At 47.6% G+C, this 23,404-nt stretch overlaps 1 protein-coding gene across 1 annotated transcript in view; it reads right to left on the reverse strand.

Moving 5' to 3' along the window:
* Positions 1-226: 226 nt before the first annotated feature.
* The window catches only part of KCNK1 (potassium two pore domain channel subfamily K member 1), a 42,772-nt gene continuing 19,594 nt past the window's right edge, over positions 227-23,404 (reverse strand). The window contains exons 2-3 of the mRNA XM_059170434.1: positions 4,789-5,184; positions 227-1,473 (exon numbers count right to left, since the gene is read on the reverse strand). Coding sequence (XP_059026417.1) covers positions 1,214-1,473; positions 4,789-5,184 — 656 coding nt within the window. The 3' untranslated portion in view covers positions 227-1,213. The remainder of the gene's footprint in view (positions 1,474-4,788; positions 5,185-23,404) is intronic.

The following is a 23,404-nucleotide window of genomic DNA, read 5'->3' on the forward strand; positions in this document are numbered from 1 at the left end:
CACCAGGCTGGTAACAGTGTGCCCAGGGTGGCACGTCACGGAGGTATTTCTGAGTGATCTCCCTAAGGCTCAGTGATCTCACGGGGTCTTTTTCATTTCATCTTTGAACACTCTTAACAGTGTCCTGTGCGCACCATTTAAATGCTGCCTGAACAGCTTCTGTAAAGGAGTACAAACTTCGTGTGTACACAGAGGAAGGCTTTCCTTGATACAGTAAAACATAGGATTGCGACCAGCTATGACTTTTATTGATTTCAGCTTGTAAATGTAAAAACTCTCCGATTAATTTGACAGAATCTGTTCGTTCCGGGTGCCTACGTTCACGTCCTGGGCTGTGCAGACCAGGTGACTACAAATCACAGCGCACTTTCAAAACAAAGTAACTTCTTTTACAAACCGTATTCTTCGTGAGCGGTTCCCCTCCGGAGAAAGGCTTACGAACATGTGAGACATAGATTATCGTACTCTTACAAAGGGTGGAAACATTTTTTGTAGCAGAATCCTAGAGTAACTCAATCTCAAGTGTATTGTTCCCTTATTTTATTGCAGCGACTGGATTTTTGAGTACAAAGAGAAATCAAAAGGAAAAATATCTACAATCTTGGGTTAAGAAGGATGCTGGGACCCGGTGGCTAAACCGTATGTACAAGATACAAACAGGTTTATACTTGTATGTACACAGTTAACGGTTGTCTAATCATTATAAATAGTAGGTTTAAGTTAGATTCTACAAAAATAATGATTTGGGATGGGCACATGCAAACAGGTACACATAAACTTATTTATAAAACACATCTCTATACTTCTTTTTTTTTTCTCTTAAATATAAATGTTGCTATTTAGCCTTTAGCTAAAATGATTTAAACACAAATCCCAAAGTCCCCGATCAAAAATATAAAATCAGCTTCTACCCACAGCAGCACCCTTCTTCATGTATCCTTACCTATTCGTAAAGTCTAGGTAATTTTGTCACATGTGAATTATAGGTACGTATCCTGTTTCCTCAGAGATCACTCCTCCAGAGTAAAAGCTTGCTTTGTTCCATTATGCTGTTTTTTTGTGGTGTTTTGATTTTGTTTTTTGTAAATATTTCAAACAGTAGATATTTGTTAAAAGATCATCTTGGCCTCTACATTCTCATACAAATCAATGAGACAAAGGCTCTTTCTACCTGCCCCGGCTGTGGTGCTACCGGGACAAGGCAGCAAAGCCCTCAGTTGCCCGCGGAGCCATCGGGGTGGGTGGAGGACTGGGGGCCCACAAAAGGCTCGTTCTGCTTCCGATCCTCCTTTGCGCCGGCAGCCTGGCCGGCCGTGGAGGAGAAGGACAGCTGGTCGTGCTCTATGATGTGGACCCGATCCTCGTCCTTGTCTTTCTTCACGTAGAACATTTTTCTGAATTTTTTCAGCTCGTGGAGCTCACAGAAGGTTTCCAGAACTACCAACATGGCAATGAGGCCAAGGAGGAGGTAACCTGGGTGAGAAGAAAGACAGCGTCTCAGTGGGACCGAGTCACAGATGACTTCAGTGGTGACAGAGACAGTGTGCTGTTGAACTGATTCCCCGCCACTTTCTGAATAGCTAGGAATGTTCTTAGGTCCGTGGCTCCAAGAGGGACCACCCAGAGAAAAATGAAGAATGACTTAACATTCTACAAACTTGGGATTATTCCGAATCAGGGTGTAATTTCTGAGAAAAGAAGAAAAACTTGGAGCTGACGTGGCATCGTAAGGAGAAATACCATCCTGTATTCACCCACACCTCAAGAGTGACCTGCAGAGGCTCTCCACCTCTGCTTCATGACCAGCGGCTCTCAAAAAGCCAGTGACATGTCAGGGGCACCTGGGTGGCTCAGTCATTAAGCATCCGCCTTCAGCTCAGGTCATGATCCCAGGGTCCTGGGATCGAGTCCTGCATTAGGCTCTCTGCTCAGCAGGGAAGCTGCTTCTCCCTTTCCCTCTGCCTCCCCAGTTCATGCTCACTCTCTCACATCCTCTATCTCAAAAAAATAAATAATATCTTAAAAAAAAAAAAAAGTCAGTGACATGTCCCAAAGGGTTTTGATTGTCATGAGTGCTGGGAGCAGAGCTTGCCACCTTCTTAAGGATTCAAGACTTTCATCAGTTTTTCCACTAAGGAGTAACAAGTATTGCAGTAGAAATTATAGCTGAAGCTAGATAAGAATCCCTCTGAGAATGGACACGGACATGAAACTGGTCTTCGTGTGGCGATTCGCACCCGACCGGGATCCACCAGCTTCTTACTCCAAAATAGAAGATAACCTGTGGATTCAGGCCATGTGCTGTTCCTTGAATTCAGTGATGGGACAGTGGTGACTCTGAGTGAGTTCCAACACATTTAAAATCAGTTTCTAGGAAATAAAAAATTCATCATGGAAAGGACAGGGAAGTGAAAATGAAAACTAAAAATAACAAAAATCCCAATTTCATGGCCCCGTGGTAAAACGCTTGCAGAGGATTTTCAGAAAACAAGTGAACCGGCTAGAATGAGCAGCATAATAGGAACAAAGAGGTTGATTGTTTCAAGAATGCAGAGAGTCCCGGCTCTAGCATCCTGAGAGCCTGGCTATTAAGTTTTCATGATAAACATGGTGTATTTTTGTAAGAGCAATAACAGGGATGCTGGGTGGCTCGGGCAGTTGAGCATCGGACTCTTGATTTTGGCTCAGATCATGATCTCAGGGTCCTGGGATGGAGCCCCACATCAGCTCCCTGCTCGGTGGGGGGTCTGCTTGGGATTCTCTCTCTCCCTCTCCCACCCTGGCTTGTGCAAGGGTGCATGCGCTAAGATAAATAAATAAATCTTAAAAATAAGAAATAGCAATGACGTTGTCGGACGAGTTGACAATTCCCTTCCTTTTCCTTTATCCAGTGTTTAGTCAAGCCCTTGAACACGGACAAAAATATTCCACGGGGGTTTCAGGCAAAAGCGGTAGGATTTTATCCTATTCATAATCTAATACACTTTTGAAATATTCATTTGCTCTGTTCAGCACATATGCTACGTAGACCGCCTGTAACAAGCTGGTTCACACAGTAACAAGTGTTAAGATGATCAGTAAGGATTTAGCATTATACAAAAAATTGAGGGAGTTTGACAGTTGGGCAGAATTTATGAGACAACAGTGAACACAAGAGATAAGCAGCCCTAGCAAACGTAATCGCAGAAGCATTCAACTTCTCCAAGTCCTAAAAATAGTACCTTAAAATAAGGAGGTAATAGTTTACCTACCACATGAAAAAAAGGCTGAGCTAACGTTTATCGGAGCTACTAAATCTGCCACAAAAACAGCCCGCAGGCTGCTGGCCCACCGACCAGGAGGGCCGAAACCGCTGTGCTCAGATCGCTATGCTGAGAGTGTAGGCCTGGAACGCCGTTTGCAAAGGGCAGGATCGGCATGTTCTGTGAGTCCCAAGAAAGGGATATTCACTTTGGGCCAGGAATCCTACTTCTTGGATAGATATCCAAGTAGAAAATATACAAATATTTACTATGGTGTTGTTTATAATGTCCCCCAACAGGAGGCAGCTGGAACAGTCAACAACAGAGGCCTTGTTAGTTCTCTGTAGAGCCAGTGCTCAAATATGCGGGGGACAGTACAAAGAATTATGGTAACTACAGGAAACTGGAGCTCGTGCTTGTAACTATTTGGTAAGCATTTCTGGAACTTGTGTGTTAGCTGGGCACTGTTCAGAGCACTGGGGTTCATGACTGGGGTCTCTATCCTGGGTGAGCCCCTGGTTTAATGTAGGTGTTAAAATATACATAATTCAGGGCACCTGGGTGGCTCAGTGGGTTAAGCCACTGCCTTCAGCTCAGGTCATGATCTCAGGGCCTGGGATCGAGTCCAGCATCGGGCTCTCTACTCAGCAGGGAGCCTGCTTCCCTCTATCTCTCTCTCTGCCTGCCTCTCCATCTACTTGTGATCTCTCTCTGTCAAATAAATAAATAAAATCTTTAAAAAAAATATATATATATATATACATAATTCAACTAAGCATGTTGTCAGGTTATGACGACAAGACAGGGCCAGGACACAGCATCTGACTGCCTGAGTCCCTCCTGTGATCTCCTCAGAAACGTGACATGAGCCGAATCTTGAAAAGTTCTTGAGACGGCAGAAAGGAAGACTGTGTGTGTATTTTTATGCAAAAATGAAGAGTTTCTTGAAAACAGGTTTCTAAGCTCTCAATACCGACATCCAATTTTAAAAAAATGTTTAAAAATGATAAACTACTGGCCATCTGAATTTGAATGCCTACTTTACACATCCAAAATTCTGAAAATTGTTCACATATATTCTAACTTCTTTGAAAAAGAACCAGATGGACAAATGAAATACGCAACTCTTTTATGATTTTCTTGGCAAACTGAAGACATGATTAATAGGAACACATGAAAATGTGCTACATCCTAGCCCTAGTTTTCTGGAACTTAAAATATTTAATAAAAGCAGGAAAATTTTTTTAATTAAAAGCTGGCAATCCGGTATATTCTAGGCGGTGCATTTTTACACTAATTTACAATGCCTATTACGTTATTGGTAAGAAATTGATCAGTTATAGCATTAGTCGTTAGTAGGAAATCGATCAGCAGTTCTAAGGTACCTGGAAAAAATAAGACTCAGCAGTAAGAGTTTTGCACAAAGAGCTTGACAATTTATCAGTCAGGGCTTTTACGAATGACACTATTCATTGGAAGGTGAGGTGGGGCAAGGAGCAGCAAGTAGAGGCCAAAGGGGATGGGGTCCGGGGTCCCCGATACTCACATGTGATCCCAATCTTATAGAGCTCTCTGAACTTCTGATTGTAGCCTTCTCCAGGGACGTAGTCCCCTAGGCCGATGGTGCTCAGGGAAATGAAACAAAAATAAAAGGACTCGAGGAAGTTCCAGTCGTCCTCTAAGATGGAGAACACAGCCGCCGGGATGAAGAAGAAGCAGGACACGGTGACAAAGCCGAGGAGGACGGCGTGGACGATGGCCACCACCTGCTTGGAGAAACCCCAGCGGACGTGGAAGTAGAGGACAGGCCTGCGGGTGACGTGGATGGTGACACGCTGGACCACCGCCGTCAGGAACAGGAGGGTGAACGGAATGCCGATGACCGAGTAGATGATGCAGAAGGCCTTTCCTCCGTCCGACAGGGGCACGGTGTGGCCATAACCTGCATGGGGAGGAGGTAAACTGAGGTGAGGAGGAAGTGGGAGCAGAGTACACCTCTGTCAACTCCTGCCTGCCTGCTGTCCACCCCGACCCCTTCAAACCAAGGCAAAGAGTCGGAGCTCGGGTCTGATACTCTAAAGTCTCAATGGGAACACTGCACAAAGGATGTCACTGCCCTTGGCAAAATCGGACCAGCTCTTCCCCTCACATCCGAGCCTGGTTTTGAACCCACTGTCAGGCTGAAACAGAAACACTGTCTGAGACCAGCCAGGCAAACGCATCAGAGAACAGGCCTCCTCCCCCAGGCTGATGCCCCCTTGCCCTCACGCCCTCACGCCCCCACGCCCCCCCGCCCCCCCGCCCCCCGGGACCCTCATTCGTACCAAACACCAGTCTACACCTGCCTCCACCACAAACTGCTCATGCAATGTTCTAACGAGGGCGGCTGGACAGTGGGCATCTGAAGGAGACGCCAGGAAGCCACAGACCTCACCAAAGGAAAACGAAGATTAAGGCACACCAAGCCACGGGACCGAGCCTTTCTTGTACTTGCTTAGCTATGTGGCTAACAGCATATTCAGAAACTGTAACTTCCCCCCCTTGTCATTTCCAAAGGCTGCAAGATGTCGTACGTTCCCCCAAACAAACATTTAAAAAACACGTTAGGCCCCCATGATCCGGATGTACGCCTGTCTGACTTTCCACCAGGTCTGAATCATCCCCAAATTAAGCCATTTCCCAGGCTTCATCCAACAAGAGCCAGCAAGAGAGAAGCCAGGCGGCTGCAGCTCGGAGAACCACGTTTAAAATTTCACGAGCACTTCACCCCAAAAGGCCTAACACGCCTGAATAAGTCAGTTCAGGAAGAAGGCAACAAAATGCCTTTGTGTGTGTGTGTGTGTGTGTGTGTGTGTGAGAGAGAGAGAGAGAGAGAGAGAGAGAAGCTGGATCCTGAAGAAGCCTCACATATGTGATTAGGATTAAACCATGATTTCTAAACCAGATTTTTCCAGCATAGCCTCCTTAAAAATAAACAACTCTGAAAACCCTTCCGCCGTGGATCCCCATTTTCTCGGTTTTATGGCTGTTTGTGGGGTAGGGCCCAGGGACGGGTGGTCAGGGAAAGCCTCCCCAGGGATTCCCAGGCACAGTGTCCACACAACAGTCGGGGGTTATCTGCTGGCCAGGGAGGCCCTCGGCTGATGAATGTGCTCCAGAGTCCCAGAAACCTGCTGCGATTGTCTGCAGCACACACAGCCCCATGTGCCTCTTTCCGGGATGAGATCCTGGAATCTTAGATTCTTGAAAGGGGTTCAGAATGGTTGTTTTGAGCAGCCGCGCCGTACCGTGCTGGGCTCTGGGCATGGCTGCCGGGGAAGTGGGCAAGGCAAGGAGCACGGAGAGAACAGGAAGCATGGGGACGGCGGGGCCAATGCTGTTCCCACCAGAGAAGGAAGCAGGAGAAATGCAGCTCATGACCACGAGGCCCAAGTAAAGCAGCCACATAGCAAGAGCCAGGGGAGAGGCGAAACATCAGAAGGGATGTTCTCGGGGTCAGAGATCTCTGGAAAGGACATTGCCCTTGACCGTGACGAAGCCACTGGAAAGCGATCACGAAGTTGGTGTCAAAGTACTAGGAGACCATAGAACTCAAGCAGGGAAGCCAGGGAGGCCTTCCACCGAGGCGGGAATTTTGGAAAGGAGTTGAATCAGCCAGATTCGGCAAAAGCCCATAAGTCCATAACTTCATTATGCTTTTTTGTACTGCTTTTTTGTATATATATATATTTTTTTTCTAAAAGTAGAACACACCAATTTCCTGGCGGCCCACCTCTTCTGTGCCATCTGTTCCAATAAATGACATGATTTCAGTTCTACTAGGAAAAAAAGTAAACAAAGGTCCAGTTTTAAAATATTTTAGGATGTAATTTCTACTCTCAAATGACAACAGCTCTTTCCATTAGAGTGCCAACTGACTCTTCATGGACTAAAATCTTATCTCTGAGCAATGCAGATAATCATGACGAGGCTCTAAGCCTGTCCCCTGCAGTAATGTCTTTTAAAAATTTTTTTTATTTTGTTATTATGTTCAGGTAGTCACTGTATAGTACATAATTAGTGTACTAATGGATGCGGTGTCCAGTGATTCATTATTTAAGTATAACATCCAGGGCTCATCACAGTACATGCCTTCCTCCATACCCAACACCCTGCCACCCTCCCCAACCCTCTCCTCCCTGAAACTCCCAGACTGTTTCTCGGGGTCCACAGTTTCTCATGGTTCATCTCCCTCTCCGATTTCTCCCCCTTTGGATTTCCCTCCCTCCCGCTGTGGTCCTCTGTGCTATTGCTTATGTTCCACAAAGGAGTGAGACTGTAAGATAATTGTCTTTCTCCGCTTGACTTACATCACTTAACATAATCCCCTCCAGTTCCATCCATGTCAATGCAAATGTTGGGTATTCAACCAATAGCCCCCATGAACATGGGTGCCAAAATACTCCACAAGATCCTAGCTACTAGGATCCTACAGGACATTAAAAGGATTATTCACCACGACTAGTGGGTTTTATGTCTGAGATGCAAGGGTGGTTCAATATTCACAAGTCAATCCACGGGTAGAGCGCATCAATAAAAGACAAGAACCGTATGATCCTCTCAACTGATGCACAAAACATTTGACAAAATACAACATCCGTTTCTGATTGAAACTCTTCAGAGTATAGGGATAGAGGGAACATTCCTCAATATCATAAAAACCATCTACAAAAAGCCCACAGCGAATATCATTCTCATTGGGGAAAGGCTAACAGCTCTCCCCTTAAGATCAGGAATACAACAGGGATGTCCACTCTCTCCACTATTGTTCAACATAGTACTAGAAGTCCTAGCCTCAGCAATGAGACAACAAAAAGAAACAAAAGGCATTCAAACTAGCAAAGAAGTCAAATTCCCCCTCTTTGCAGTAATGCATTATCAAAATGCATAAAGCCAGTAATATGTTCCCGCTAAGAGATTTAAAATCACCAACATGTAGATGACTCACTGAAAGCCTGTTTCTTCTCCTGAGGTTACATAGATAATTTTGGTTAATGGAAAATAAAAGTGTTAAATTTACACTCCATTGGTATTACCTATACTTCCGGTGCAGGCCAGACTGGGAAAACTAGCCCCTGCGCAGAGCGCCCAGCATTTCTTTTGCAACGGACAACCCTGAGTGCATGAGACGGAAACCTTCAGTGCTGCTGAATTTTAAAGAAGTGGTGAATAATTTACTCAAGTGCAGTCAGTTGAACTCCCAGACGAATCACAAAGTAAAGCTCCTATTTTAAAACCTTCTATTAAAATCCATTACAAACCACCAAGAATGTTGCAAGAGTAGTAAACCTTACATAGCTGGTGTTTTTTGCGGAACCTGGGCCTTCTGGTTTTTCTGGTATTTAAGTCCTCATGAACAAAGTCCAAGACAGAAAACCTTTGTGGGCTCCTACTCAGGTCATTAGAGCAAGTCACCGACGGGCAACTTCTTCCCACACATGTTTCTGAGAGAGGGACAGTTGGTTGTTACGCCTCTGGTTGTGATCCTGCCCATATAACATATACTGTCATGTATTTAGATTATTTAGAATGATCTAGTATAACAGAGACACTTCCCGGTCAGCTCGCTTGATACCTGCTTAAAAACCATCTAGGACAGAATCTCAACCTCTGAAGACTAAGGCCAGTAGAGATATTGAAATAAATTACAATGTTTCCTCTCCTGTAAAATAGAGTGCAATTTGCAATCCTGGGCTTCCGCTTATTATTTATCTCTCTCCCACTGAGCCGTGAGCCCCTGATGGGGAGGAAATCCTGTCCTCCTCTACTGTGAGGCTCTCCTGGCTCTCCAACCACGGTGCCATCCAACACACAGGAGGGCCACAAATGCACTGTCTGGCAATGAAGAGTCTTCTGGTCATGCCGACTTTGCTACTGTCATTGTGTCTTTTGTTTGCAATAAATTTTTGTTCCAAGGATTCAGTACGTGGTTACCTTCCAGACACCCCACACACAAAGTGTTTTACTGCAACACTTTGCAAAGACTCGCACGTGGGTGAACTCTGTTCATCCCTTCCATCAGGGTCATGGACAGGACGTGGAACGTCCAGCTTCTCTCACTTTGCTTATAATGGAAGTAGTTTAGGAAAGTGAGTAAACCACCAGCTCCCAGCAGGGGCCATCCCCAGGAGTCCAAACACCCAGCTCCTAGGTGGTATTGGCACAACGGTGCTTACTTTCTGGCACAAGCATGCAGTATACAGACTAACCCTCTGTCCTGCCGCCTTTCCTACCCACCTATCACCTGGGCCCACTTTTATGTGGGTATGGTTTTCGCTAATAGTGCTGGGAACACCACCATATTTTTTCTCTTGGGCCTTCTAGAGTCGACATAGAATCTTTCACATACGAACAAGTCCTTTTGTTCCTATGATTCTGACTCAATAGGCAGTTTTTCGGTGTATTCTACCTGTTGCTGGCTATGCTGAAGTACTCAACCAAACATATTTCATTTTTCTCATTTTAAACTTTAGGTGAGGAGTCCGGCCAACTTAGGAACTCCTATTATGGACGCTTTCTTTCTGAAGCATTATCCATTTCCTGCAACTCTGAAACATGTACTTTTTCATTCTATGTCCCAATAAATAATACTGTCTCTCCATCGTTTACAATTTACTCTCATAGTTTTTAAAAATTTATTTATTTATTTATTTGAGAGGGAGAGAGAGTGAGCATGAGAAGGGGGCAGATGGAGAGGGAGAGAGAGAAACCCAAGCAGACTCTGCATTGAGTGTAGAGCCCAACACGGGGCTTGATCTCACCACCCCAAGATCACGACCTGAGCCAAAACCAAGAGCTGGATGCTTAACTGACTGTGCCACCCGACGCCCCTCTCTGTCATTTTTAAGGACATATATCCCTGCAATGTCCTCTCTCACACTAGCCTCTCTGAGTAATTCTTGCAAGCCAAGACCCCCATGAAGCCCTGCTTCACCAAACTGAAATGAGGAGGGAAAGGAGTGCACTATTTTCTAACTATCCATCCTCCTTTCTGCCACTCCTGATCAGGCCAGCACCAGCAGGACAGCCCAGCTTCCCACCCACCTTGTCTTCCTGCGTGAGCCTAACCACATCGTTCAGTTTTAATCTGGAACATTGGCAGGAAGATACTCTATATCACAGTAGTAGACAGGAAATCGTCAGCCAGGGGCGTTTTTTGCTAATTGTCATAATTATACATGTTCCCTATGGAAAAAAGCAGGTAATCATCCCCACCTACCCCTGCCGGCTTGTCCAACTATACCATCTGTTGAGCACTGTGACTTGCGGTCTTGGTTAGGTTCCCAGAGGCAGGTAAAGGGAGCTCATGACCCACTACCCAATAGGAGGCTATAACCAAATTATGTCACATTTTTAGTACAGCTTTCCCAGAATTCCAAGCAGTTGCATTTCTTGTGGTTCCTACGGGAAGGAACAGGCAAGGCAGGGTATGCCAGCTGGTGTGAGAAGTTTCAGCTTGGGGCACAGATGTTGTCCCTCATTGTCCAGCATCTGGCCTTGGGGTCACCAAGGCAGTGGGACAGTAGCTCGGAGGGTAAGAGGCCAATAAAGGAGGAGCTTGGGGGTGTGCGCTCTGGGTTGGTCGGGTTGTATCTGGAAGGTGGGCTCATAGGTAAGCCCTGATTTCTCTAGGAATGGTTGACCCTGGGAAGGTGGGTTCCTTCAGGAGCAACAAGGCTCCAAGAGGTCAAAGCGTCAAAATAAAAAGACATAATAAAGCAGGAGGCTGGTTCTGGGCGGGCATGTGCAGAAGCAACAGTGAGCCTCCAGGGCCTGTTGTAATAAGCACCCCAGGAAGAGTCCAGTGGACAGGGTACAGGTGCGGGGAGATATGCCTGCCAGCATTCCAGGAGGGGCACAGCACATGGCCCGTGAATAACTACTCCTTCAATACTCTGAACTCCTAGAACCTTTACCATCTCTCCGGGTGTTCGTTACTTCTCAGCTCTGGCTTCGCCTGAAGACCTGAACAGTGTTCCAGAGAGAAAAGGAGGGCGGCTGGTGGGTGAAGCCCCAGGCGGTGGACAGGGGCAGCCCTCAGAGATCGGCAGGCAAGTTCGCCTCTTACAGGAAAGGAGACTGTCATTAGTTTAGCAAAGTTCAAGCAGGCAAGGGAGGCAGAGATGAACCCTGTGTTTACCGATCTTTTCAGTCAGGGCCCAGCGGCTGTGTCGAGGAGGAACAAGGGAGAACAGAAATGGGGCGGCGGCCGATTCCCCAGGTAACTGGGGAATAAAAGCTGGAGAAATCCCTGGAGGTTTCCAAGGAAAGGAACCTTCTAAGAAGATGAGACCTAGGACAATGATGGCAGCGCTTGGCTACCTTACGCTGGGACCTCCAGAAACTCCCCAGCCCTGGTGACCTAGTGGCTCTAGGCCAGAGCCAGGCTACGGCGACAGAGCACTGACTTGTCCCGATCCCTGCTGGACCTGACCCTCCCGTTTTCTTGATTCACGGCTGCCTTTGCCTTGAGGTTATTCCCAAGATTTCTTTCCACTTTCGAAATTTCATCTAAGTGAAATCATTTCTGATCTTCCGGTCCCGATTACAGAAGTCAGGAGGCTGATCTATCCTCGTAGTGACCGCAGGCCCCATCTCCTCCCGCAGACACGAGCCCCTGCTGCAGAGGCGACAACGCCGTGGACGGGCCCGGGGTTCCCATACCAGCTGCTACTGGGCATGCGCGCCCCGGACTGCAGTCCCTCGGCGCCCCCTGCGGAGGGGTCGGCACACAGGCGCGGGTACACACTCCCGCCTGCCTGTCTGTTACCCACGGACCCACTGTTTCACCGCTGGGACACCTGCAGGGACAGTGAAAACAGACTCAAAGTCTGATCGCTGCGGAAAATGGCACAGCCGGAGAGGCACCCGTCAGATTCTAGTCTGTGTTTTTCATTATTTAATTTTATTTCCCCTCCCACCCACTCCTGGCCATTTCTTAGGAATTCTGGCAGCAGGACAACCAAGCGAAGCTGAAGAAAGCAACAGAACAATGGGTTGAGTTTTTCCTAGAGCCCCAATATTTCAGACAAGGCTTCCCGATCTATTAACTGAAGTGGTTTTTCCTCCACCCGCCACTTTGCTCAGGTTTGCCTTCAGGTTTGACATAATCATCCCACAGCCACGACGATCATGGGGTTTAAAAGAGATCCTATTGGAAAGGCCTGCCAGGGATGCACTTTCAGAACAGGCTTTTAAGCTTCATGCTGTCGCACGGATGCTGGGCAGACAGCTCAGGATTTCAATTTCTTTTGCCCTGGGAACAGTTGGGCACCTTGCCCTCTGGAAGACAGGCTCAAAAGGTAATAGAGAAAATGCTGGATGACAAGACAACACATCATTTACTTGACGCTGAATTTCTACCTCCCAACCCTGCGTATCATCAATGGAGATCTTGCCCAAAGCTTGACTTCAGATTAGTAGAAGCCACAGTGGTCCCCCACTGTCACCTGGTGAAAAGGGGTGGGGGACACCTAGACATCTGCTGAATCCAACCACGTTTCCATGCCTCTCTTTATAGGGTCTCAAAACAGTGATGTTCCAAGGGTTCTAGGGGCTCTGGGAGGAAAGCACAGGTGTCCGCCTGGCTTGATGGGAAAATCTCCACATTTTTTAGAGGGAGAGGTTCCTGAAATAAAGCCAATTTTTTTTTTTTTTCCTTTTCCATCAGAACGTAAAGACTCTGAGGCTTGAGCTCTGAGAACACTGGGAGGAAGGTGCAAACAAAGGCCACACGTGTAAACTCAGCAGAGCTTCGGGAACAGGAGGAATCCGATTTCCTAGACTGAGCCCTGGCTTTGCTCCCTACTCGCTGTGAGGCCCCGGGAAACTTTGTATCTATATTTTCCTCATCTATCACATATGGGTCATACTTCCTACCCTCACGGAGGGGTCAACGAGGTTTACATAAAATAACCCATATGAAGCAATTAGCACAGATGCTGGTACGTCCGAAGTACGGGGAGGGCGAACTCCTCCTTTGATGCCAAAAGACATCGCTAATGGAATCATCTCGACAGTAAGTCTGTTCTTTCCAGTGGGTCACACTCTTTCTAGGCACGCTGATTAAAAACTGTCTGCACTCTCATCTCTGTTCTCTGCACACATGTTAATTCTTCTCACATCCTTCAAGGTCACTTCTTTCACACCGACGGTTTAAGCAGTTCCTGAGAGTGACCGGAGACCTAACAACAGCACTTAGGGGCCAATCGGATATAGGAACTTTGTGGCCACTCCGCAACTGGAGGGTCTACTAATGACCCCAGAGAAAGATCTAGACTCCCTTTCAGGTTCTCATTCCCTCCAGTGTAAACTGATCCAATATGGTGGCCGTTTACCACAGTCCCATTTTCATGGGGAGACACCAGCAGATTCCAATGACCAAAGGTAGGGAAAACTACAGGTCCCCTCCCACAAAACTCCTCTACTGGGTGGCACATTACACCAGAAAGAGGCACAGAATAGTTATACAACAGGTTATAAACTCGGGGCAATTCCAACCCTTTCTCCTTTAGATCCTTGAGCAAGTCTTTCGTTGAAAGGTTTGCCAGAGTCAGAGGCAACACTGTTTTTGAAGCTGCAGTCAACTCCCTTCTGGCAGCTGAAAAATCAGGTGATGAAATACTCAGGTCCTTCCTTAAGTGGCAGAGCACAGAACAAGAACGAGTCCTAGGCCTTAAACACAGTTGTGAGGGGTACCCACTTGCTGGGCGCACAAAGATCTTCTACTCGCTCCAAGCAAGAGCAGACAAACGACATCCAGACATCTCTAGTTGGTCTACATAACTTGACCTCCCCCACTCTTACCCATGCAAAACACCCCCAGGACCCCTTAGGCAAATGAATGACCTCTCTGGTCTAGTTGTTCAGGTACTTGCTGAGACAGACTGAGGAGAGGAGATTCCTAGTCAGTCTTTTTTTTTTTTAAACATTGTATTTATTTATTTGACAGATCACAAGTAGGCAGAGAGGCAGGCAGAGAGAGAGGAAGGGAAGCAGGCTCCCTGCTGAGCAGAGAGCTTGATGTGGGGCTTGATCCCAGGACCCTGGGATCATGACCTGAGCCAAAGGCAGAGGCTTCAACCCACTGAGCCACCCAGGAGCCCCAGTTTGTTTATTTTAGACGAGGAGGAAGAGAGAGAGAGAGAGAGAGAGAGCACGAGCGCGCACATGCGCATGAGCGGGGGAGTGAGGAGCAGAGGGAAAGAGAGAGAGAATGTCAAGCAGGCTCTACGCCCAGCCTGACGTGGGGCTCGATCTCACAACCCCAACATCAGGACCTAAGCTGAAACCAAGAGTCAGCTGCTTAACCATCTGAGCCACCCAGGCTCCCTTCTAAGTGGTTACCTTCAAAGGTGCCCCAGGAAAAGCAGATTGGAAACCCGGGGCAGGAATCCTAAGCTCAGGTCCTTATTTAAATGTCCAGACTTGGTATGAGCAGGGTTGAATTCCTGTCAAATGCCCGGAGAGTGACTAAAAATAGCCCTTTTCTCTGCAGACTTGCGCAGGTGGAGGGCCACCTTTCTGCCTTGGCCCCAGAGTAAAGGTGGGGGGCAGGGCCACCTGCACCCACCAAGGACATGGTTACTGGAAGCCACCAAGACTTGGGGGCCATGTCACCCCAGCACCGCCTTGAAAAAATGGACTAAAACAGTAGGATAAAATAAAAAGGTGGGGGAGGCATGTGGGACAGATGAAACAGGACGGCAGAATTGAGTGCGGACAGCTGGCCTGGGGGTGGAGGGAGTCCTCATTACACAATTCTCTAATTTTACAGGTTTCATAATATCTATAATAAAAAGTAAAAGCATCGAGACTTTGAAATGTGGACATTAATAGCTTTTCATCTAGACAGCCTCTGAGGAAGTCCTAGACTGTCTCTATTCCTTAAAATCCCACTTTTACAGTCAGTACTAACAAGGGTGCCCGGGTGGCTCAGTCGGTGAAGCGTCTGCCTTTGGGTCAGGGTCCTGGGATCAAGCCCTGCATCGGGCTCCCTGCTCACCGGGGAGCCTGCTTCTCCCGCCCCCTTGGCAGTTCACCCTGCTGTGCTCTCTCTCCCTCGCTTGCTTGCTCTCTCAAATAAATAACTAAAACCTTAAAAAGAAAAAAACTAAATAAAAGCATAACAAGATGAAGCAGAACCCAGAGGTATAGCGCTTACACTCTGGTACAGCCAAATGTGCTTTCTAAGCCTTCTAAACCTCTAACAGTCTCATCATCTCCTCAGCCAGAAGAGTTGAAATCTCCAACTGCTCTCTGAGGGCACACACTCCTGGGCCATGGGCAAGGGGCTGAGCAGAGAGAGTCGGGGGTTTCCTCACAGTGTTTCCAGGGGTTTAAAGCAAGTCGGCTATCGGCTGCCATCTGTGGGACACAATTCTTGGGGTGCACCTGCCAGGCTGCTGTCTTCCCCCCCCCCAGGCTCCCCAAGAGTCACCAGTTAAGGCTGGGAACCACTGATCTACCCTAATGACTCCCAAATGTACTTGCCTTCCCCTTTTTCTGAGCTCCAAATTCATGCCGAAAACCCGATTCAAAATCCCATCTGGGATGTGATACAAGCACCTCAAAATTGCTAGATCCAAGAAAGATTCCTTGATTACATCACACAAAGGACCTCCTGCCCCCACCATTGTCCCTTGCTGTGAAAACCACAGCCCAGACCAGTCCCTCTTCTAGTTTTCCTCATTTCAGTACTGTTACCTGTTTAGTTCTTCAGGCCAAATACCAGCTAGATTTTTAAAAATTCCTCTTTCCCTTGTCCTTAGCATCAAGTCTATCAACAAATCCTCTTGGTTTTACTTCTAAAGTATTTTCTAAATCAGAGCACTTTTGTTTTAATCATTCCCATGCCCGTTAACCCAAGCCACATGATTTCTCCCCACTGACTGGAAGGAACACACTCCTCCTGCCCCCTCTGCCCTACGCCAAGTCTGGGAGACACCTGTGCTGGTTTCCTGCGGCTGTCCTAACCAACCACCACCCGTGTGATGGCTTAAAACAACAGACAAGTGTGTGTCACGGTTCTGGGGGCCAGAAGTCTGGAATCAAGGTGTTGGCAGGCTGCGCTCCCTTCAAAGGCCCTAGGGGAGGGTCCTTTCTTGCCTCTTCCAGCCTCTGGTGGCTCCAGGCTTCAAGGAAGGTGGCTTCCTTGGCTTGTGGCGGCATCACTCTGCTCTCTGCCCCCAGCTCCACTCGACCTCGCCTCTGCACCTTCTCCGCTTCTGTCTCATTCAAGGACACTCGTCATCGCATCTCGGGCCCATCTGGATAATTTGGAAGATCTCCTCTCAAGATTCTTAATAAGGGCTGCCTGGGTGGCTCAGTCAGTGAATCGTCTGCCTTCGGCTCAGGTCATGATCCCAGGGCCCTGGGATCAAGTCCTGCATCGGGCTCCCTGCTCAGCCGGGAGTCTGCTGCTCCCTCTGCCTGCCGCTCCCCCTACTTGTGCTCCCTCTTTTTGACAAATAAATGAACAAAAATCTGAAGGAAAAAAAAGATTCTTCATTATATCTGCAGGGACCCTTTTCCAAATAAGGTTCAGGGGTTAGGACATCGCCACAAACTTGGGGGGCTGCCACCAATCCACTACAACACTGTAATTTTTAATAATGAAAATTATATCCCATTACTCATTAGATCAAATTGCTCCAACAACTTTTCATTGCAAGTGCTAGAAAGAAAATGTGAACTTAAATTCCTTGCTATGTTTTCTAAGGCTCTATAGGATTTGGCTCTTGACTAAATTCTGTGACCAAATTTTCCCACTACTATCTCCCTCACATACTACCCTGTAGGGACACCAGTCTTGTGTGTACTCTTCAGAAAGTCCAACCTCCAACCCCAGGGCCTTTGCATGTGCTATTCCCCCTAGACTTCCAGGACTGGTGCTTCCTCCTCATTCTGGTCTCAGACTCAGTATCACTACCTCAAGAGCAGGCTCCCAGGTTGCTTTCTCTGAAGCAGCTCCATCCCCTCGCAGTTGCTGACGCCCACCATCCTACTGCAGTTTCCGAACATCATCTTACTCAGTTTTGTTCTGGCTGCCTCCCCAGCCAAAATGGAGACAGGGCCCTTGTTCGTCTTGTTTATTGCTGTATGCTTACATGCCTAGGAGCGCTGCTTTGCCTGTAGGGTGCCCTTACTACGAATTTGTTGGCCGTGTGAATCAGAAGGCTGTCTGTTTGGGGAGCATCATAAAACCCCCTGAGACGGTGAGTTTAATTGGAAAGAAACGTGAAATGCAGCATAGCTCTCTGGGGACTGTGGACCAGGAAAACGAAACCCAGCAAGGGAGGAAGTACAGTGACTCAAGGGAACTCACTCTGGGAAAAGCGCTAAAAATAGGAACCCATCAGAGAAAATGGTGCACCATGGAAGGAAAAGTAGAACTGAATTCATAGAGACATGATTTCCAGTCAGGGTGCAGTGAGGGGGCCATTCTCCAACCCCAGAACTCCCAACAAGCCATTAAATTTCAAATAATACTTACATGCACCCCCCACCCCCAAACCCGAAGTCCCCGGTCCATACGTACTCCAAGCCCCCCCCTCTCTCATCAAACCCGGCCCTCCATTCCCGCCCTGCTGGACGGACCACAGCTGCCTCTAACCCAGCACCCAGATGGACACCTGCATTCTCTAGGTTAAAGAACAGCTCCACTGTCCACCCACCAGCTGCCTAGCAGTAACCCCCAACTCTTTGGGCCTCCCCCCTAACATTCGAGCGAACACCAAGAGCCACTGACTTTGGAAGAATTTCCCCAATTTATTCCTTCTTCTCTATCACCCCCCCTGATGTCTTAGATTAGGTCTTTATCATGTCCCCTATACAAAGAGCTCCTGCTCACTTTTCTCCTACTCTGCCCATCCCCTCCACTGCCATCTCTTGCCCCTCAGGCGTAGGTCTCTGGATGGGCTCCCATAGCAGGTGACACCCCAGAACCCAGAAACTGCACACTTCCCTTCCTTGCCGCCCCAGAGCTGGGAGCTGACTGTCTGACAGAGACCCGGCTAAGGAGCTATGAGTGGGAATCCACTAGAGGGAAGCTGGTCCAAGGAAAGCTTTGTTTCTTCCTACCTTTGTTTCAGACAGCACATCTGGAGCTGAGCGCCCATCCTGGGACTCCTGGGGCACGGCGTGAGTGTGACAGCCCCCTTGGATGAAGGGGCCAGCCAGGCTGAGCGGCTAGACCAACTCCAGCAATGGCTCACAGCCAGACCTCATAGCCAGAGGAAAACTGTCCCCCCGTCAATGTCAGCCACTACAAACTACAAACAGGAACTTTGGTTGACCAGAGCTGAAAGCAATCTTAACTGGTCAGTGACTTGTATAATCATGATCAGTTTACATGTGTCTTTAAGGTACACTTGACCCCTGGTGCTCTTTGCTTATTTCTCTAACTCTGGAGCCCGGCACAGAGCCTCGCAGGTGGCAAGTTCACACAGCCATGAGAGGCGGGGGACATTGTGCAGAAGGAAAGCAGTCCTGAAAGGCTGTTACCAGCAGACACGAGACAGACCTGACCTTTAGTCTCAACATTTTCCCAGAAAACCATCTCCTTTGGAACAATGTACAGGGGTACCTCTCCAAGAGATGAAAAATACATATGTAAAATGTAACCAGATTTCCAGCATGGGGAAATCAGTTCACGTGAACAGAACCTAACTGTTGAGGCCAATTCATTTTACCACTAACATGTAGCTATAATTAATGATTTCCCTGTCTGTTTTCTCTTTCAATGGAGATGAAATTAGCAATATGATGAGTCTGTTGAATTCGGGCTAATCACTAGGTCAAAAGCAAGGCTGGGCTTCCCAAAGGTCCCTAAGATGGTTCAGCAACAAGAAGGCAGGCCCCTTATGCCATTATTCTTTACCTGATCAGCCTACAATGAATCGGTCTGAGTTAAGCCCACACGGACATACTGCAATTGTGATTTCTTATAAGTGTTTCCAGGCCTTTTGGAATCTACCCGTGGTGAAAAAAAAAAAAAAAAAAAAAAAAAAAAAAAAAAAAAAAAAAAAAGTAAGTTATATTTTATCAAAGAACTAGTTTCCAATTTACTTAAATGTTACCAAAAATGTTTAACGCCTCAAACAAGTATCATATGGCTTTCTCTCACTGCTGCTTCCCACACACTCGGGGGATTACAGTCTTTCTGTTTGGAGAAGAGAATTCGCAACTCAGCTCTCTCTTTGGATACATGTGCGAGGTCCCCTTTGCAGAGCCTCACTGGAAAAATGAGAATATTGAAGTAATAGCGGTGACCCCCAACATATGCTTAATTTTAGCGGTGACCCCCAACATATGCTTAATTTGTAATCTCTCTTTTCCATTCATCCCCAAAACCGCAGGTTAGCAATGGCATAAAGCAAGAATGAGGCAGGAAGAGCCCCACTGAGGCCCTTGATCAGGTACATTCCAACCTGGACCACGTGTAGGATGGACTCAGCATTCAGTACCACTTTGCAGAAAGGAGTGTTCAGGATAAAATCCAGGAGTACAAAGTGAAAATCCAAACTGAAACCAAGCTAACATGCGAACAAACCACAGGGTCAAATTCACGGGATGATTGATAGCCTGTTGTTTTTTAAAAACTGGACAGCTTAAAAAGCACGGAGACCCCCCCACCTCCGGATTCCCTGGGGAGTAAGATCAGGTATTCGACCCAAACACACAAAGAATGTTCAGTGCTTTGTGAGACGTTAGATTCTTCTAACCTTAAAGATTCTTGGCAGATAAGTGAGCAGGAAGTTTGATGGTCCCACTAGGCAACACAAAACCGTATCTAAGCCCAAAAAGCAGGAGTAGAGTTTGTGTTGGCTGTGATGTTCAGGTCTCTAGGCCACAACCATGAGGTGCCAAAGGCTTCTGGATTCTTCACATGCTGCAGGTTCTTCAAAGAAACAGGACCAGAGCTCCTCTCCTCTTATGAAAAACAAAAGATGTGGAAACAGGAAGAGAGCATCTTAAAAAATGCAAAAAAAATGCTCTACATAAGAGAGGAAGAAGAGGGTCAGCCCACTCTTTGCTCTGGTCCAGAGTCAGGGTCCCAAGAATGCAAAACGCTAATCCTGCATATTCAATTCAAATCCTGTATATTCGCCTCTTGTCTTGGTGCCTTAAGACTTGAGCCCAGTTGTGGAGCCAACAGCCATGTGCACGATACACACGTGGGTGCAAAATTGAGGGGAGAAGGCTTCTGAAGCCTTCTGGCCCAAGGAAGCTAATTATCACCAGGCTTACGGTGTCCTTTCCCAAACAGTGAGTGGCATCATTTGTTCTGTGGGCCGTTACCCTGGGGGTAGCGGGAAAAACCTACGGCTGCTTCTGTGGACACACACGCACCCCCGTCGAGCCAAACGTAGGCAGCACAAGCTGCTTGGAGGAGTCATGTGAATCCCTCCCTTTCTAAAAATATTCCTCTCTGGCATACAACGCTACCGAGCATGGCTCGACTTAGTCATCGAGCCCATGGCTGCAGAGCTGGAGTACACATCCCACCAGGCGCTGCCCCAGCTGGGTCCCCTGGTCCTGCACCTGTGCCATCAGACAGCCGGCCAGAAGGGACCGTCAGGAGACCCTCACTGGAGGAGACTCAGGGGCCAGCAAGCTCCGGAATCGTCACAAAGCTGCTGCATGACAGTGTATCCCACAGGGCTTTGGTCCCATCTAAGGAACAGGAAGCATTCTCGCGTGTGCTGAACCATCGTTTCTAGAGCTGATCCCTTCTTTTTTTTTGTTTTTTGAAATTGATCATCAAACACACACATACACACCAGAGAAAGAACAGAGTCACTTTTTCTCTTCTCCTAACCCACAGCTTTGTGTGACATCAGGAAACAGGGGTTGTGAGCTCTCCTGTTTAGAACAGGCACGCTGCAGAGTCAGGAGGCAGTGGAGGCACACAGGGGCCCCCCCACTTCAAGCATGTCAATCAGACACACCATGGGCTTTGTTCTACTACATAAGATGTGTCAGCTAACAGCGATGGATATCCAAACCAGTACTATACTAGCTTTGAAAAGCAGTAGTCCCTTCAGATAAACAACCCAAGGAAAAAGTAAAACCATCAAGGGAGAGAGTCTGGCTTCTCTGGTTAGGGGAGGGCAGATAACCCTTTACCACTTCGTCTTCCTGAACATTCCATCAAGCACTAATTTCTGTAATTTGCATGATAAATATAAAATATCTACTTCGTACTCACACTACCTCTCTCTCCCCTCCCCCACACATGTTGAGACTCTACAGCCCTTGCTCTTAAGGGCCTTAAATGTTGAGTCTAATCTGCCCAATAGAACCACCCGAAAAATAAGATGAATTTCTTGCACCTCAAACGGCTGAATTGCATTTACTTTTAATCCAGAGGCTCCCAAAAAAGACATGACATTCAAAAAAAAAAAAAAAAATTCCTATGGTGTAGGTTTCATACTGATGAAAATCTCATCACTGGCCAGGCTCTGGGAAACATGCTACTGTCAGAAAGATCCCACTTGAAAGCGCAATCATTCTGCATTTAAGGAAAGAGGAACACGTGCCGCCAAATGGAAACTTTGGTTTGAAAGAGCTCAGAGGCCAGCTTGGAAGCAATGATGGTGAACACTGAGAGATGGGTAGAAAAACTGGCGAGGTAGATTGGTGCGTTTTTCAAACTCCTTTTGTATCCACGTCTCCTTATGTTGTTCTCCCACGGAGAAAACAAAGAAACCCACACCCAAGAGCTGGCACAAGAGCGCACTGGCCCATCCCTGCACCTGTGACAAAGACCCCAGCCTTTCTCTTGGGTTTCTGACGCCAGCTCTCCCCTGGAGCATGAGGTGCCAGACCCACTCGCCCAGCCCAGGACCCAGGCCAGCATGTCAGCATGATTTCCATAAACGTTGTTAACTCTCCTGCCTCATATAAACACACCGACCCTTCTCCTGTCTGCCACTTCCCACCCATTTTTCTGTTCCTTAGAAACCAGTACCGACCTCCTGCCTTCAGTTCATCACCTCTCTCTTTTTTTTTAAAATAGACTTTATTTTTTAGATCCGTTTTCATTTCACAGCAAAACTGAGCAGAAGGTACAGAGAGTTCCCATGTACTCCCTGCCCACACAGGCACAGCCCCCCCTGCCAGGAGCTCTCCCGGGGTACATCTATCACAGTGGATGAACCCACACGGACACACGATCCTCGGCCAGAGTGTCCGTAGTGGACACCGGGCTTCACTCTTGGTGCCCTGTGGTCTGCGGGTTTAGACAAATGGATAATGACATGTATGCGCCACGGGAGTGCCACGAAGACTGGTTTCACTGCCCTAAAACTCCTCTGTGCTCTGCTCACTCACCCCCCCACACACACACACCCCACCCCTGGTAACAGCGTTTTTTACGGTTCCCGTAAGTTATGCTTTTTCCAGGACGTTATAGTTGCAATCCTATCTAGTCCGCAGCCTCCAGCATGCCTCACTTCCCTTAGCAGCAGGCACTGAAGGTTCCTCCAAGTCTCTCCAAGGCTTTGTAGAGTGTTTCTCTTTAGTGGTGAGTAATACTTCATCTTGGATGGACCACAGCTTATTTATTCACCCACCTCCCGAAGGACACTCTCATTTGTTTTGGAATCTCACTCAGACTGGGCTTTTACTGGCCCCAAGCCAGGACTTGCCCTTGCTAAATCTTCATGGCGGTCTCGGCCTTCACCTGCTGACCCACGGGTGGCATCTGACACCGCTCATGTGTGCCTCCTCTCCATGTCTCCATTATTTTCTTTGTAAGGTTTTATTTATTTGTCAGAAAGAGAGAGCGTGCATAAGCAGAGGGAGCAGCAGGCAGAGGGAGAAGCAGGGAGCCCAAAGAGGGGCTCAGTCAAAGGACCCTGGGATCATGACCTGAGCCGAAGGCAGATGCTTAACCAACTGAGCCACCCACGGGTCTCAATGTCTCCATTACTGATTGCTTGGCCTCTGGACCATGGTGGCCACCTGGCTTTCCCATGACCTCACTGATGGCCTTCCCAGCTTCTCAATCAGTCCCTCCTCTTTAGGACCTGTGATGCTGCACTGCCCAGACCCACACATCCAACCATCGTTTCAGTGTCTCCATTTGGCTGCCCATTCCCCCCAGGCATCTAAACTTA

Source organism: Mustela lutreola, chromosome 4 (genome assembly GCF_030435805.1).
Source record: "Mustela lutreola isolate mMusLut2 chromosome 4, mMusLut2.pri, whole genome shotgun sequence".
Lineage (NCBI taxonomy): Eukaryota > Metazoa > Chordata > Mammalia > Carnivora > Mustelidae > Mustela > Mustela lutreola.